The sequence below is a fragment of the Mus musculus genome, chromosome 8 (genome assembly GCF_000001635.26).
Source record: "Mus musculus strain C57BL/6J chromosome 8, GRCm38.p6 C57BL/6J".
Taxonomy (NCBI): Eukaryota; Metazoa; Chordata; class Mammalia; order Rodentia; family Muridae; genus Mus; species Mus musculus.
The window spans coordinates 95565248-95583660 of NC_000074.6; the positions used below are offsets into that span (position 1 = coordinate 95565248).

The following is an 18413-nucleotide window of genomic DNA, read 5'->3' on the forward strand; positions in this document are numbered from 1 at the left end:
GAAGAGAAAAGAAAAGAAGGATGAGGAAGAGGAGGGAGAAGAGGAGGAGGAAGAGGAAGAGGAGGAGAGCCCACCCACAAAGGCAAACACTGGGAATCAACCCTAAACATCAAGCATCCTGATTGATTAAGACAAGCCCTAAAGAAGTTCCTCCGAGTCACCCCCACCGCCAGCACACACAGCCTCCTCTAGGAGAAGGAATGCATTAACTGCAGACGTGGGATTCCATCCTGCTACCCAGCAGTTCTTCAAGGCTGGTGGCTTATGTAGCTTTTTGCCCAGGAAGCAGATGGCCTGGACCAGGTCGTTGAAATGCATGGCGGATTCTGTCTTCAGGAGGGCTATGTTATTGCCCATTGAGACGTTGTCAAAGTTCTCATGGGGGATGATGGTATTGACTGAATACTCTCTGTGGTCAGTCTTTCGGGGATCCATGTTAGATATACCAACAACAGCAATAACCTCCTTCCTAGAGAGAAAAACAACAGAAGGGATTTGGAAAAGGCACGGCAGCAAGGAAGCTTCCCACTGCCCTCATTTCTCATGGTTTTTATTTTCAATCTGGTATGTTCATCCAACCCCTCACCCTGAGTATTTTGGTTTTATTTTTAATTTGTGTGTGTGTGTGTGTGTGTGTGTGTGTGTGTGTGTGCGTGTGTGTATAACTGCCAAGGCCAGAAGAGGCACTGGATTCCTTGGATCTGGAGCTACTGGTCGTTGTAAGCTACTTAATGTTGCTGAGAATCATACTTGGGCTCTCTGGAAGAGCAAGATGCATTCTAACCACTGAGCCATCTGTCCAAACCCTGGGTTAGTTTTTACTCATACCTTTGAACTCAGTCTCCAAGGAATTTCTAGGTTTGTGTTTTCCCTGGTGAGCCCAAGGTCTCACCGGGGGAATCTTCTGTCTTAGTACATTTATCTTACCAACCAAAGATCATCTGTTCACATGTTACTGGGTAACTTTCTCCATATAGAAGTGTGTTTAAACAAAGTAGTGATCATACCAGCTATGTAACCATAACTCTCACTCACAGTCTTAGCAACTGAATGCTTCTCTCCTTACATATCCTATGAATGATATGCTATGGCTATGAGTGGGGAGATATGGCGTATCAGTGGTTAACAGTGGTGGAGTTAAGCTGGGTATTTTTTTCTTCATCCCTTGGGACACGTCCAAGAAACTATAAGCAAATGAGCACAAGGTGAAACCATAAAGAGGATTGCACACCCAGCATTCAAGCAGGACAGCTGCGAGTGACTGGCGACATCTGCTGCCACTGAGCTCAGGAGCTGGGTGAGAAGATTCTCAGCAGAAAGGTCAAGAATGACAGTCAAGTTAGAAACAGCATGTGGGAGAATAGAAAACACAGTTAAAGCCTTAGTAAGTAGGCTGAGGACAATGACCAAAACGAGTTAGAAGCCAGCAAAGTTTTCTCAAGTGTCCGTTTTCATTTCCGTGTGTGTGTGTGTGTGTGTGTGTGTGTGTGTGTGTGTTTGGGAATCACTCTGAGTCCCTCTTTCACTGTCTTCATTGAGGCATGGTCTCGCAAGCCCAGGTCTCCGACACAGATGACTCCCTAGGTGAGAAGAGTTTTAGGCCAGGCAAGGTTATATGGAGCTGGAGAATAGAGACCCTGATAGTAGTGTCTCCTCCAGGCATTGTATGTTGCATTGATGCGACCCAACAGGAACCAGTAGGCAAGGCAAGCCAAACCGCTGCTGTTACTCATGCAGGCCAACCCTCTGGGGCCCACCAGAAGGGGGAAGAGTAGAGAGTGGCTCGTGAGTGACAGATGGGAGCCATCTGGCATAGCTGGACATCCAGTCCACCAAAGATGAAGTCATTCTAAGTTTGATCATACACACTCTTGTCTAACTCATGAAACTCATGAAAGTGAAATGAGGAATAACAGCAGGCGCTGGGAAGCAAGACTGAGCCAGGCGTCTCCATGGCATATGAGCATTCGGAGTCACCCTGCTTAAAATCAGAATCACCTCAGACTATTCCACAGAAACATTTAATACCTGAAGCCAGAGGAGCAATAGGAAGGGGAGAGCCATGCCTTGAAGGTCTTCAGTGGAAAAGAGCAAGCCATAGAGAGGCTATGAACTGGGAGTGAGAGTTCTTCTTTTCGTGTGTGTGTGTGGTGGGGGGGTATATGTATGTGTGTGTGTGTGTGTACATATGTATGTATATGTGTGTAAGTATGTATGTATATGTATATATATGTATGTGCATATGTATATATGTATGTGTATGTGTATATATATGTATGTGTGTGTACATATGTGTGTATGTGTGTGTATATATACATGTGTGTATGTGTGTGTGTATGCATATGTGTGGGACTGGGGCTGATGTCAGGAGCCTTCCACAATCTCTCTTCTGTCCTATTTTCATACAGAGGGGAATAGCCGTGTGAAGATTCAGCTAGAAGGAAGCAAACACACTGGCACACTGACCTTGGACTTTGTGGCTAACCCACCCGGTTTACGATATTCTGTTATGGAAACCTGGGATGACCAGGAGAGAGAGGATTCTGTCTGCACTAACAGACCCAAGAATCACTATGGAAAGATATATAGATACCCATGAACACATTAGTGTTTTTTTTTTTAAAGAGAAATATCCTGGAAATTGATGACAGGACATGATGCAAGGGAAGGAAACTAGTGACTGAGGGATGTTTTCATGGCGTATCTTTTCTTCTTTGTGTAGTCACCTGTATACATGGATTTCTATTTAAACATTATTCTGGCCCTTCGGAAGACAGTGCTTGGAGACACTCAGAGTGGTCCAGAGTTTGACACAGCATCGCAGGCTTTCCTGAAAATTGTTGTGAACATGTTGAAGGCACAAGCACAGGGTCAGAAAGAGAAATAAATATGGAACTTTTTAAAATAATAAAAGTCAAGGCTCTGTAAATAAACCATATATATATATATATATTCCGACCAGTGTGAGGGTCAAGGGTGGAGCGTCCACAATGAACTAGACATCATATGGCACCAAGTTAACCTCCAGTGTCAGGAATGGGTTACATGCTACTGAGTCACTGGCCAAAGGGATCCCATGGAATCCTCAAACATAACAGAAGATTGCCAAGGCGACTGGTTACTCTCTACAACTTGATGGTAAGGCCACATTGCTGAAGACATCCCTTATGACGTTGAACAAGGAGAAGTTGATCTGGTGCCTAACTAGAAGCTCCACTCATACTGACTAGTGTTCATGGTTCTGGAAGGTAGTCAGCACAGTACCAGAGGGAAAACCTCATGAAAATCACTTAGCTATAAACCCTGACCTACAACAGCAACCTGCCTGCAAGATACACCAGTATTACAGTCGCACAAATATGGGAGTAACCAACCAACTCCACAAGACAGAACCTATACCTTATATAAAGTGGCCAAGAACATGAGACTAGATAGGTCATGGGCCTAGGGGGAAAACCTTAATACTATTTATTCTTCTGCTAAAGGAACAAAGCAATAAAATGACTCCTAATGACATCCATGTCAAACCACATCAAAGAAGGTTTTTCTTGTAGTAGATGGGAGTTAAGACAGAGACCCACAACTGGACAACGTGCAGAGAGTGAGAGTCTTAGGAGCAGTCAGTCCTAAATGAGATGTGTTCATTAAACACCTCCTTCTCAAGGCTCAGAGATCTACAAGGAAGAAGAGGTGCATTGTATGAGCCAGAGGTGATGGATGACTCCAAGGAACCAATGTCTTCCGGACACAACAGAACTGATGTGCATGTGAATTTACAGAGACTGTGTGGCAGCACACACAAGACCTTCACCGGTCTAAGCCAGACAGGGTTCCAGCACTGAGAGGGGGAAGCAGACACAGCAAGTCCAAGGTTAGATAGAATATCAGTAGGTTTGTTTCCTTCTTGACTTACAGGCAGCAACCCTAACCAAGAAGCTATTTGCAATTGATACCTGCTGGCAAAGGGAAAATCAGTTCTCTCTAGTGGAGCTACCGGGTATTGGGTATCTCAACCACACCCTAGGGAAGGAAGGCCCATGCCCAGGACAACACAAATCAAATTCAGTGGTATTCTTGTGGACCTTTTTGTTCCACTTTTGTCTTGTTTGGCTTTTTTTTTTTTTTTTTTAAATCTTGGTGATCTTTTGCTTGTTTTGCTTGTTTTCGTTTTTGAGGAATTTTGGTTTTTGCTTTTGAAAGAGAGAATGAAGGGGGCTGAGGAGGTAAAGAGGTGAAGAGAAGTTGGGTGGGAGAAACCTGATTAAAATATATTTTATAAAGAACATTTAATTTAAAAAATAAATAAAAACAAAATGCCCTATGATGCCCATTGTTTTCCACGCGCACAGAAAGAATAATAAAAGTAATTTTAAAATACACAAAACAAGTATTAAAAACTCAGCAGCTACAGAGTATATCCTATCAGGGGTTTGCATTTTACTTTCTTTAGCCAATTAAGATGATTCTACTTTCAGGCTGGGGAGATGGCTCAGTGGATAAAGCACTCACTTTGCAAGAATGAGGACCAGAGTTCAGATCCCTAGTACCCAGATAAAAGCTAAGTAGCTTGCCTGTGGTTTTAGCACTCAAGAGGTGGAGACTGGGAACTCTAGGCAAAACCAGCCAAATCAGTGGGCTTCAGGCTCAATGAGAGACCCTGCTTCAGTAAAGTGGAAAGCAATGGAGGAAGACACTTAATGTCACCCTTACACATGCAGACAGGAATCACACACATGTGCACATCACACAAGCACATACAAACAAATCCCTATGCTTCCTCCCTCCGATGATGTAATGCATATTATACTATCTCACATATGCAAGAAATTATCATTTGTTTTATCTGCGGTAACTGAATGTTTGCTTTTTGTTTTTTGTTTTTTTGTTTTTTGTTTGTGTGTGTGTGCGTTCATATTTGAGGCCAAGTCTCATGTAGCCCAGGCTGGCCTCAAACTCCATATATAGCTAAGGATGACCGTGGACTCCCGATCCTTCTGCCACCACCTTCCAAGTGCTGAGATCACAGGCCTGTGTCATAACATCCGTTAGATGGTTACTTTCTGTCTGGCATTCTCAGTGTTTATTAACCACACAATGAACATGTACATGAAACCTTTCTTCCCAAGAGGTTGAAATTGCCTTCTTAATGTCGATTCTCAAAAGCTAAGTTCATTGGACTAGAAGTTAGGTATTCTACAATACTTATGAAAATATTTTTAGAATATTTGCCAAATTCTTTAGTCATATGATTTTTTTTTCTTATTTGTAAGAATTTGAGCTTACAGTAGATAATTTGGGGGTACATATGCAAGCACAATTAGAGAAAGAAAGCCATGGGTGTTCTTAGCACCCAGAGAAAAGCATTCTGAAAGCAGCTCAATTTCTTTCCACTTTTCTCTGTATATTTCGGTCTGTGGCAGCGACATTTGTGAGGCCCAGAGTGTCTTGACAGGGCTCCTGTCGACTTCCTTAACTTATTCTGGAAGTACACCCGATGGACATAATCAAAGAAGCCACGCCTTCGTGATTGTGGCAAAATCACAAGTGGATTCCTAGACACAATAGATAGCATCCTGCTTTTCGCTGGCGCCACCCTCGGTCCTCATAGCAAAGTCCCAATGAACCACTGGTGAGTGAGCTCAGGACCTTGGCGAAAAGTCACACACACCCAGAGTCAATCCTGCAGACCCCACTAGACCCCAGGCATTCGGGACACTCCACTCCCCAACCCTCACACGGGGTGGAGGTGGGGGGACTGGCCTGTGCTGGAGAGCGGAGGCGGTGCTGAGGATCCAGAACTCGCTGAGAATGCAGCCGAAAGCCAGGTGGGTGTACTGCTTGTCCTGGATGGACACCACCCAGGGGAACTCGGTGCTGCTCACGAGGTTCTCCTTTAACTTGTCCGCGATGGTGGCTTTCTGGATGCCGCAAACTGCAGAGGGAGCATAGGCCTCACCATAAGGCAGGGAGCTAGCGCCCCCCCCAGGGCCCCCCCCCCCCGCTGTGAGCGCCACCATTTTCCCCAGACCTCAGGACTCCTGTTCCACTGGCTGTTTTGCTTGGGGCTCACCCTACCGCCCTGATGCTTTGTTTATCCCAGGAGATCGTCCATATTAAAGATGCTTGGCAGCATTTCTGAACTTTGTAAAAGTCCCACTAGACCCTACTACTGGCGCCTCTCAGCCAAGCCCAGCACCTCTTGCTAGGCCTTGTCTGCCATCCTTTGTACAAAAGCGGGTGGTAAAGGACCCATAGGCATCCTGTAGAGTCTAGACCCTTCCTTCAGGGAAAAGCTGTTGCTTGCTTCCTCAACTCTCCTCTCACACGTGTATGGTGCAGTTTTCCAGATTTGGGATGTCAGCACTCTGATGGCCAAATGCGTGCATGGATTTGTATATCCTTGTGCTTTCGCTTTCTCTAGCTTATTTTCTACTACGTTAAGTGTGAAAAATAAAGTCTGTGGTGGTTAGTTTTAATTATCAACTTGGTGCAACCCAGAATCACTTGAAAGAGAGTCTTAATGAAGAATTATCTAGATAAGGTTGGGTTGAGAGCATGTCTGTTGAAGACTGTCTTAACTGCTAATTGATATAAGAACAGGGTCACCCTGGGCAGTACCGTTTCCTGGGGAGAGGGTGTCCTTAACTGTACAAGAGTAAAGAAGCCATAGGGGTGGTGGCTACATCTTTAACCCCAGTACTCAAGGAGGCAAAGGTAGGGGTGTCTCTGTGAGTCTGAGGCCAGCACGGTCTACAGAGTGAGCAGAGTGGGTTCTGGCCAGTAAGTCCATAGTAAAACCTTGTCAATAAGAAAAAATAGTCAAGAAAGCTAGCTAAGCAAACAAGTAGGCAGCTCTTGAGTATGGGCGTGATGTGACAATCTACTTGAACCCCTCTGATGGGGTGTTTAGCAACAGAAGTAAAACTAGGACAAAGCTCCCTCCCCCGACACAAGCAAAACTAGTTTAGGGATCAGGATAACATAAGAGTATGAAAGGGTCTTGAGGTCCGAAGGTTTGAACACTGCCAGCATTCATATATTATAGGACAATTCTCCCATAACCCTGAAGGCGGGCACTGCTAAGATGGTTGGAGAACTCTGGCTTTAGGGCAGGTAGCACCTGTCTCCATCACACAGGCCGCAAGCATACAGGGTCAGTGCAGAGGAACCCAAACTCTACCACTTGCCTTGTCGTGATCTGTGTTCCAGCCCCCCTCAGCTTTAAATTCACTCTTGCCTTTCCCTACATCCCCTGCAAGCTTCTGGCACACATGGCTCCTCCTAACCAGGTCTGTTTTGCTTATTAGCATGTCCCTAGGAGCTAGTGTGGTGTCTAGTATCTGGCTGGTGTTCTATAAGTTATCTGGTGCATGAATAAAAGGACTCTGTCAGTTATTGACTCCCTATCATGAAGGAGATAAAAGTCCTGGCATGTAGAACCTGTCTCTGTCCCCCTTCCCAGTCCTGCTCAGCCTCTTCCTTCTAGGCTGTCCAGCCGAGCTGTCTTCTGGGAAGCCTGGATTTTGTTTCCAGGAGAATACAAGTGTTGTTTAAATGATATGTTCCCTCTGTCTGCTTGAGGTTGGGTGGACCTGTATTGTCCTTAGCAGTCTATATTCATATAAACATGGAGACTGTTAGAACAGGAAAAAATCATGGAAGCAAGAGAAGGGAAGAGAAGGCAGGGGCCAGAGACTGACTTCCTTATAGTGCTGGGTGTGGTGAGCTGAGCCCCCCACTTTTCTGGCATCATTCATAAGAAGGCGGCAACTCCATGAACTATGTTGCTCCCCAAGTTGCTGACTCCCTCTATTGTTCCGTGTCCTCCCTTTGCCATTTATATACCTTGTTCTGTTGAGTTCTAATGCCCACAGGGCTCTTCAGCTCCTTGTGGAGCCAGGGTGTAGAGATTCTCCATCTTGAGAGTATCAGGCATCTACAAGAATCTCTAGACATTGCACTTGCTAAACATTTACCAGCGTAGATATGTATTTGTGAAGTGCCTGGATGCAGACTTCGAAATCAAGTTAGTAGTGTTCTGAGATCTTGGGCAAGCTGCTACTCTCTGATGCTGTTTCCTCTTTTGGAGGGTGTAGTCGTGGGCCGCCTGGCTGTACACCACTTGGGATTGTTGTAAGATCATACAGAAGATTATGGGAATATGCAAACTATAGCTCTATAAATAACTGCTGAGCCTTGGGGCAACACTGGCAATTCTGTTCCCCCCAAAATGCAAGCCAACTCCCTGCTCGCTCTCAAATCAATGCTTGCTTCTGTGTTGGTGGCCTTGGGTCTCCAAGCCATGTAACAGGCACCCACAGCAGGTCCTGTGCACTGGACTCCCAGCGAATGCCTTTGCATCCATTCATCCACCTGCACAGAGCCCTGCCAGGCATTGGGGTGAGAAGTGAGCATGTAGGGATGGACTTTGAGGGTCTGGGGCACAGAGATATGACCCAAAGGATGTGCTGCGCGTTTAGATGATAAAACAAGAATAGAAGGGTTTCTCTCAGTGGTGACCTAGCATGGCAGCAGCAAAGACATTTCCAGAACACAGAGTCCACTGCCATCTCCAGTATTGTCAAGAACCCAGAGAGGGCTAGGCATGGCAGCATATACCTTTAACCTTAGCACTCAGGAAGCAGACATAAGTAGATCAAAGCTAGCTTGGTCTACCTAGTGAGCACCAGGATAGCCAACGTTACATAGTGAGACTCTTGTCTCAAAACAAAACAAATCAACAACATAAAAGAACACAGAGGACCTCTTCACCGTGAGGTATCCCAAGACCAAATTTCCATCCATCCATAGTCTTTGCTGGGAGAACACTAAAGCCACTAACCACTGCAGAAATACCAACAATGAAATTCCTTGGCTTGGCCTTGGTTTTTCTCTAGAGAAATTGGTGATCTGTAAGGCAGGCATTAGTCAATCCTTCCCAAGCCAAGGGACTCCGTATATGTGACGACATTCCTTTTTCCAAAGTGCCACTTGGGTGCTGGGTAAGTACCTGGGTAGTAGAGTACTTGTGCAGAGTCCCTCCCTGCCTTGTCCCCAGATTCTATTGCTAATGCCATGAAGAGAAAATTTGGTCCAGAGAGCAAGAGTTTGGGGTTTGTTTGTTTGTTTGTTTGTTTTTTGTTTTTCTGGCTCTCAGCTATGGCTTAGTGGGAGAGATGCCATGTCTGTGTTTCTGGGCATTTCTTGGTCTCCTTGGCAGGGAAATAGAGGAGGCTGAAGATGGTGTGGGGTCTTTGCACAGTGTGTGTGTGTGTGTGTGTGTGTGTGTGTGTGTGTGTGTGTGTGTATGTATGTATGTATGTATGTATGTATGTATGTATCTTCCGTCTAACCAATGGCAGCAAAGGTGGACAGAGCCTGCTTCACTCAGCTGTCCCTTGTTTGTCTGCTCTTTCCTAGGCTGTACTTGTTAGTGCTGAGCAGTCTACAGGCCAGGGAGGAGGGGACAACACCAGGCACTTTTGCAACAAGGGAAACCTCTGCCACTGCGGGACTCATCCTGATGAGGGTCAGAGTTCACAGAGCTCAGCACACTTCAGGTGGGCAAGGCTGAGTGTGGGAGGCCATTCTCACTCTGACACTTATGCCTTATAGGCCACTCTGGGCCCTGTTGCTAATTTTCCTGTTTTCCATCCTTAGTATTAGACTCATATCCGTACCCTAACACTCTGCATTTCCTAGTTCCTGCCACTCACACCTGCTGTCACACACCAGGACAAAGGGCTGGGGATGGTCTTCCTTGCCCAGTGAGTCCCTCTCTGGGCATTTAGGGCCACTCTGATCTCCTGGATGACCCTCCGTCCTACCCCCACCCTACCTCAGGCTCCACCTGTCACTGAACGCCTTGGGAAGGGAGCCGCACACTCACTGGCAGATGACGAGTGGGATATGTACAGCAGCATCAGCAGCATCCCTCGCATCTCTGCCATCCCCAGAGAGAAGCACAGCGAGCACCATGAGCAGCTGGGAAGACAGAAGACCTGTGACTCCATCCCCGTCCACAGGCAGGTTCCCCTGCTCCCCGAATGGGGTGGTCCTCACAGTACAAGCCTGTTCCCTTTTGCCAACAAGGTTCCCAGATGGAGTAAACTGACCTGTCACATCCCCAGCGCTGGATTCTGAGCAGGTATGGACAAGGAAGAGGCTGTCTGGCTCCGGATACTTGGCTGTGAGATGGCCCAAGGAGAGAAGGTAGTCTGCTTTTTTTTTTTTTTTTTTCCAGTTGTCTTCTCAGAGCAGCCTGGGGGCCCTGGTTGTGCTAGAGAGTTGGTTCTCTAAAAAGGGTTGGCTTTTGATTTGTGGAATTCAACCCTTGCTTTGACTCTATAGCCATAAAACACTGCTGAAAGAGAAGACAGGGCTTTGGTGGGAGCTCTCCCAGAGCTTAGATTCTTACTGTGATGTCTCCCTCCTATTAAAACTCACATCAGGCCTGGGAGTGATGGCGCACGCCTTTAATCCAGGCACTAGGGAGGTAGAGGCAGGTGGATCTCTATGAATGAAAGGCCAATCTGGTCTACAGAGTGAGTTCCAGGATGGCCAGGCCTGTTACACAGAGAGGCGCTATCTTAAAAAAGGAAAACAAAAACAATGACAGCAAAAACAACAAAAAAAAAAGGTTGCTGGGATGTCATCACTGGTAACAGTCCCAACGTTTGCTCTGTACACTCATGTAGACCTCCTAGACTCAGACACTCTCACAATCCCCATTTTACAGACTCAGAAACTGATACCCAGGGGACATGGAGTAACAGGCTCAAGGTCACACAGCAACTCAGCATCGAATCTGAAATGTGAGCTCAAAACTGTCTGAACCCCTAAGCCCCTGGGAGCATCACCTCATATCCTGGTGCCTCAGACTGTGCGCCATGACCCAAGGAAACTGTGTGCACAGTTCTAAGTCACCATGTTCCCCTCATGACATGAGATGTTTCTTTTGTCCTCAGGATGATGCTTCGAGTTCTTCTGTGAACTATTCCGACTAAAGGAGAAACGAACTCACTGTGGCCTTATGCAGCAGAGCTCTACAGCGGAGTTTCTTCTACGCCTCGGGAAGAATGTTCCATTGTGGCGTCATGGTTACCACGGCATCTCTCAGCAAACGTTTGAACCCGAGAACTTAAGAGGGACAGGAGGAAATGTATGAATAGCCTGACCTTGATGGGGTTATTTCGGAAGATGCTTTTTTGGGTATGACTAAGAAGATGTCCCCTTTGCAAGATGCTGAGGTCCTTGGTTGTAGCCATCTGCTGTCTCCTGCTCAGCACCTGCTCCCATTTATGCAAGTTGCCTGTCAGAGTAAGCCTATCTTGAGTCCCCCTGCCAGTATGGTTTCTTGGAGACTTCCAGCTTGTGAGTCCAAGCCACACTACTGGGCAGACTCTAAGAAACCATGTGGCCAGGTTGGATCTGCTCTCCAGCAGCCTTGGTTCCGCACAACTGCTGGGATTAAACAAGTACTGACAACGTCATGGTAAGATGGAACTCTGTAGAAACACAGAGAGCTTGTGGGCTGCTGGCATGGGCTCTCAGAAGAGACCTCCTTGGTGGATAATAGTGGCCAAAGACAGGCAGTTCTGGGGAGGATAGACTGTGGATCGTAAGAAAGTGATGGCTGTTTCCTACTGGCCCCTGATATCTTCTGAGGGAGTGGGTTTGGGCAGTGAGAACTGATCTGGCCATTGTTTGATGTTGAAAGTCCCTAAGACCTTTCCTGTGCTAGTTTCTCACTCCCCAGCCATGCCCTCCCTGGAAGAACAAAGGAAATGTTTCCCAGACAAGGACACACAATGGCTCAGATTGGTCACTTCCTTAGAGTCAGCCACCTGGAGATTGACAGGAGAGTGTGAACCCAGATGTTTACAGCCTAGAGATGGTGAGCCATCAGTTTCTCTGCTTAAGTCACGATGTTTTTATCTGGGGTAGAAGCAGAGATAGCAATAGTTGCCCTTGGGAGGTGGGGGGCAGGGACTGTCAAGTGACCATTTCTTGAGGAATCTGTTTCTATTCACCCTAGACAGCACAGCAGGAAACCGGAGAAATGATTTCATCCAAATCTAGTCTGGTGAACCAGTGAGTTGATTGGAAGTTACTCACAGGGGCATAATAGATGAGCGGTTACTTATAAAACCATGAATTTTTATTTTTTATTTTTTAAAAAATGCTTTTTAGAAAAGTCCAGTACTGCAACTCGAGTGAAGATGGCGAGCCGTGAGAGTCCGCCACCGTCTGCCCCATCAATGGCTCCAATTTCTTTCGGGTTCACTCGCACGTCTGTCCGGAGGCGACTGGCAGACCTCGGAGATGGGGAAAGACAGGACCCAGAGGAGAAAGATTTCTTGGCGACCGTGGAAGGGAGGGAGCTGCAGAGTGTGAACCCTCCAGAAGCCCCCAAGGAGCTGGTTATCCCGTTGATCCAGAATGGCTCTCGCAGGCAACCTCTATCCAAGAACCCTAAGCCATCCTCAGAAACTAGCACCGTGTTGATGTCAGACGGTGCGTTATCCCAGGTGTGAAGGAACTCATTGAGGAATCCCAGAAGTCTCTGGAGGAGAGGGAGAATGCAGGTGTTGACCCCACGCTCACTATGCCCATGATCCAGAAAGGATGTACTCCCAGTGAGGAAGGATCAGACAGCGAACCTCAGGCTGAGACAGTGCCGGAGGAAGCAGACTATGAGGCAGTCCCTGTGGAGGCCTATGGGCTGGCCATGTTGCGGGGCATGGGATGGAAACCTGGCAAGGGCATCGGCAATACCTTCAGTCAGGTGAGTCAACTCTGTAAGGCTGAAGGGCTTAGGACTAGGTGCCAACCGGATGGAGGCTCGGAACTTGACCTCCACAGGCTCTCACCACCCACCAAGACCAGATGGGGATCGAGAGAAGGATAAGGAAGGCCAACCTCAAGGGCTGATGCATGGAAGAGCTGTGGTTGTCCTTTCTGGCCCCTACCAGGGCCTATGGCAAGGTAGAGGCCTAGATCCTGACAATATATGGGCCATGGTTAGGTTGGCAGTGGGCAACCGCATTGTGACTGTTAGTGAGTATTGCCTGCGGCCTGTTTCCCAGCAGGAGTTTGATAGTTCGAAGCCAGGCCATGTGAGCAAAACTTCCACAGAGCAGCAGAACAGAGCAACTGGGACAGCCTCGTCATCGAAGGCCGTACAGAATCAGGAAGACTCAAAGAGGAGGCAGAAGGATTCGGAGAAGAAGCAGAAACACGTTCTCGACCGACAGGATGGACCTGTGCCCAAGATTGAGAAAGCAGCCCCTAGAAACAAGCACTGGTTGCACAGGGACCTACGTGTGCGGTTCATTGACAAACTACACAAGAGTGGCCGCTATTATAACACCAAGATGACAATTGAAGATGTCCTGAGCCCAGACACCTATTTGTGTCGAACGGATGAAGGCCGAGTTCTGGAAGATGTGAGAGAAGACATGCTGGAGACCCTGATTCCCAAGGGAGAAGGCCACAGCGTGATGGTGGTGCTGGGACCACATGCTGGAAAGGTGGGACTTCTTATGAGTCGGGACAGAGCGCAGAGTCACGCTTTGGTCCAACTTGGGAGAGAGAACCAGGTGGTGGAGCTCCACTATAACGCCATCTGCCAGTACATGGGCCCCGGTGACTCAGATGAAGACTGACACATGGACCACTGCCCGTCGCTCAGATGCCAGGGAGAAGACAGATGTTCTGTCCTCCTTTGAGATGCAAGGATGGGGATGTGACTAGATAGAGCAGGACTGTTTACCAAAATTTAGAGTGTGATAAAAACCATTTTAAATAGTGGAAGGATGAAATCAAAACCAGGATGCAAACTGTAATTTTGGGTGGAAGCTGAGATAACCAAAGTGGAAACACTTCATTTCTTAGCCTCATTTCCCTGCTGAGGGTTCAGGACAAGTTAAATTCCCCATTCAGTACATAGTTTACCCTTGGAACATAAAATCTATGAAGTCTGTCCCCAGATAAACACAATAGAATCTGCAATGTTGCATCTCAGAACAACTTCCTGAGTTTGGATCTTGAATGGTCTTCAAAGGCTCTTTTTTTTTTTTTACTATAAATATTTATTGTATTTTGTTGTTGTTTTATGTGTGTGTAAGAGAGAACGAGTATGTGATTGTAAATACAAATGCTTCCAGAGAGAGAGAAAATATGTGAATGCTCAGAGACCATTAATGTTGAGTTCCCCTGGAGTTGAAGTTACAGACAATTGCAAGCTGCTCTGCATGGGTGCCCTGCATGGGAGCAGACTTGGATCCTTTGGAAGTACAGTAAGCACTCTTAAGCACTGAGCCACCTCTCCAGCTCCTGTGCCCATATGGTAAAGGACTCTTGCTCAGGATTGTGCTAGTAGCACATACGTTTGACCTCTAGGAATGTCTCTGGGCTGATGATACACTGAAGAGAAAGTGGAACTTCTGCCCATGAACAGCATGGGTTAGCTCCAATTTCCAAAGGACCTAGTCACTTCTAGTCCCCGAACATGGCTTAGGTTAAAAGGTATTTCTGACTCGTGCAGTTTCTTTCCTTGCCATGGGTGATTAGATTCTTTTTAAAAAAGGGTTATTGTTGAGAATCCTGAACCTTTTTCTTGCTTGATGGTTGGAGAAGAAAAGTGGGAGCCTTAGACACAATTGTTTCTAAATAATCCCTAATATATATAGTATTTAACTTAGGCCTGTGCCACAGGTAAAAATACCTAACTTGTCAGCCCGCCACACACACTGAAAAGAATCAAAACATCCCAGAACACAATGAGACTGGTAAATGTGACTAGAACTGGGCTGAACTCTCTGGCCAAAATAAACAGACAAAAAGACACGAGTCACACAGAGTGTGGTGGCCCATATCTGTGATCTAGCACTTGAGAGGCTGAGGCAGGAAAATTCCCATGAGCTTTCCAGGGCAGTCTGAGGAGCTTCACTGAAAAACCTAGCAGGAAATGTGCTAGGTGAAGTAGCACACACCTTTGATCTTCGCAGGCAGGAGACAGAAGTAGGCAGATCTCCATGAGTGCGAAGCCAGCCTGGTCTACAAAACAGGCCCCAGGCCAGCCAGAACTCATAATAAGAACCTATCTCAAATAAGAAAGGATATTGTGGTTTTCTCCCTTCCTATTGTCCCTTTTATGTCTTCTCTTATCTAATTGCTATATCTAAGACTTTGATACTGTAGGGGACAGTGGACATCTTGTTCCTGATTTCCAAGGAAATGCTCAGTGTGTCTATATTTAATATAATGTTGGCTATAGATTTATTGTATATAGCCATTATTATTTTGACATATTTCCATGTATTTCTACAGTCTCAGAGCTTTTATCACTTTGTCAAATGGGTTTTCAGCATTTACTTTAATAATTCATGTTTTTCTGTCCTTGAGTTTGTTTATATGCTGTATTCCATTTACTGATTTATGTATGTTGAAACACCTTTGCCTTTTGGGAATGAAGCCTACTTGGTCATAATGTGTAATCTTCTCAATGTGTTCCTAGATTCAGTTTGTAAGCATTTTGTTAGGATTTTTTTTAACATAACATTTTTATTGACTCTCTGAGAATTTCACATTGTACATCCTCGTCACACTTCCCAGTCCTTCCATGTCTGTCCCCCACCCTACTTTGTGACCTCCCTGCCAAAACAAGTTAAAATAAAAATAAATAAAAATTAGAAAATAAAACTAAAAAAAAGAAAAGAAAAGAAAAGAGAAGTCCAGTATTTTGAAGGAAATCTTCTCTTTGATTATGCCAATGAATCAAAGAGGCCACTTATCACCCCCAAAGACAGGCATCTGTTTTCTCCTTCACCAGGCTGATAGACGAAAATAATTGACTGGCTTTGCAAACAATCAGTTCTCCAGAGCCATGTTCATGGCAGACATCACTAATCTAACACTGCACCCTTCCCCTCAGAATAGACAGTCATTACCAATCAATCAGTCATTTCACAAGAAAAGGCTCATCTGTTGTCTTAGGTCACAAAAATAAAATCAAGGACTCAGTCGCCTTCAAAGAAAAGACAGACTTATTCCTCAGCCCCCGGCATTTAAAATGAAGATATATAGCCTTCTAGTTTAACTAACTTAAACTCTTAATTTCCAATCTAAACATTCAAGTTGTAAATAACTTGAAGAAACTGAAAAAATGTGGTCATGCTTTATGTATTCAGCAGACTAGATAACACACTGATACTTGAACAAGTACCAAGTTTGTGGTGGTTTGTCCTTTTGGCATTGGTATCAATTGTTTGACATTTTTTTTGCAGAGACATTTCAAGATTTTTTCTGGTTATGTACAGTCCCATTCCTCCTGTCTCTTTGGCCCTGCCAACCATCAGTCTACCCTGCATCCCTGTGCATTTCCCTGTGTTGAACTTTCATCTAAACTGGATTGTGTACTTGGCGGCCTTCTGTGTCTGGCATCTTGTATATAGCATAATGATTTCGTGGTTCTCCATGTTACTGTGTATATTGGTGCTCCATTCTTTTATAAGACTGGCCAGTATTACACATATGTCTACACATGTAATATTACTACCATCCATTCTTCTCTGTGAGAGTACTATTTCTACTTTGGGGCTATCGTGAATAATGTGACTGTCTTAGTCGGGGTTTCTATTCCTGCACAAACATCATGACCAAGAAACAAGTTGGGGAGGAAAGGGTTTATTCGGCTTACACTTCCATACTGCTGTTCATCACCAAGGAAGCCAGGACTGGAACTCAAGCAGGTCAGGAAGCAGGAGCTGATGCAGAGGCCATGGAGGGATGTTCTTTACTGGCTTGCCTCACCTGGCTTGCTCAGCCTGCTTTCTTATAGAACCAAGACTACCAGCCCTGAGATGGTCCCACCCACAAGGGGCCTTTCCCCCTTGATCACTAATTGAGAAAATGCCTTACAGTTGGATCTCATGGAGGCATTTCCTCAACTGAAGCTCCTTTCTCTGTGATAACTCCAGCTGTGTCAAGTTGACACAAAACTAGCCAGTACAATTGACCCCTTGTCAACTTGACACACAAAAACATCACTAGTAAGCCTCAACCCTTACAATCTTATTCATCCCCATTCTAAATAACTTTAAAAGTCCCACAGTCTTTACATATGCTTAAAATTTCAATCTCTTTAAAATATCCATCTCTTTTAAAATCCAAAGTCTTTTTACAATTAAAAGTCTCTTAACTGTGGGCTCCACTAAAACAGTTTCTTCCTTCAAGAGGGAAAATATCAGGGCACAGTCACAATCAAAAGCAAAAGTCAATCTCCAACTGTCCAATGTCTGGGATCCAACTCACGATCTTCTGGGCTCCTCCAAGGGCTTGGGTCACTTCTCCAGCCAGGCCCTTTGTAGCACACGAGTCATCCTCTAGGCTCCAGATGCCTGTACTCCACTGCTGCTGCTGCTCTTGGTGGTCATCTCATGGTACTGGCATCTCCAAAACACTGCATGACCCCTTCAGTCCTGGGCCATCAATTGCAACTGAGGCTGCACTTTCACCAATGGCCTTCCATGGCCTCTCACAGTGCCAAGCCTCAGCTGCTCTGCTCAACTCCTTCATGCCTTCAAAACCAGTACCACCTGGGTGACCCTTACACATTACCAAGTCCAGCCACAGCACAAGGTACAACTTTGGCTATATCTGGAACACAGCCACTGTGCTTTCAGAAAATACTTCCCAGAAGATGTCACCTCAATGATGCTGGTCTCTTCTTAATCACCGCTAATTTCTTAGCTCCAGCTAACCAGCATCAATAGTCCCAGTAATGCAAAGTTTTTGCTTTAGTAGTTCTGGTATCTTGTTAATCACAGCTGATTCTTCAGCCCCAGCTAACCAGAACTACAGAATCTTCACAATCAAAACAGGAATGGCCCTGAAAAGAGTCTTTAATTTTCCCTCTGAAATTTCACACACCAGAGCTCCAACTTCTGCAGTGTTCTCAACATTATCTTCCAAGCTCCTACACAACATCCGACAGAGGTCTTAACAATGGATGGATCTTCAAGCCCAAAGTTCCAAAGTCCTTCCACAGTCCTCCCCAAAACATGGTCAGGTTGTCACAGGAATACCCCACTCCACTGGTACCAATTTGTCTTAGTCGGGGTTTCTATTCCTGCACAAACATCATGACCAAGAAACAAGTTGGGGAGGAAAGGGTTTATTCGGCTTACACTTCCATACTGCTGTTCATCACCAAGGAAGCCAGGACTGGAACTCAAGCAGGTCAGGAAGCAGGAGCTGATGCAGAGGCCATGGAGGGATGTTCTTTACTGGCTTGCCTCACCTGGCTTGCTCAGCCTGCTTTCTTATAGAACCAAGACTACCAGCCCTGAGATGGTCCCACCCACAAGGGGCTTTTCCCCCTTGATCACTAATTGAGAAAATGCCTTACA

General features: G+C 45.8%; 1 protein-coding gene and 1 pseudogene across 6 annotated transcripts in view; one reads left to right on the plus strand and one right to left on the minus strand.

Moving 5' to 3' along the window:
• Prss54 (protease, serine 54) overlaps positions 1 to 11090 on the minus strand; it is a 17272-nt gene extending 6182 nt beyond the window's left edge. The window contains exons 1-5 of one of the 6 annotated variants that reach the window (XM_006531368.4): positions 11024 to 11090; positions 10116 to 10187; positions 9890 to 9984; positions 5761 to 5932; positions 211 to 469 (exon numbers count right to left, since the gene is read on the minus strand). In XM_006531368.4, coding sequence (XP_006531431.1) covers positions 211 to 469; positions 5761 to 5932; positions 9890 to 9950 — 492 coding nt within the window. In that variant the 5' untranslated portion in view covers positions 9951 to 9984; positions 10116 to 10187; positions 11024 to 11090. Of the gene's footprint in view, positions 1 to 210; positions 470 to 5760; positions 5933 to 9889; positions 9985 to 10115; positions 10364 to 10859 lie in introns of those variants that run through there. The other 5 variants (XM_017312965.2, XM_017312964.2, XM_006531366.3 and 2 more) reach the window with 5 other exon arrangements.
• Positions 12205 to 15705, plus strand: Gm5912 (predicted gene 5912; annotated as a pseudogene).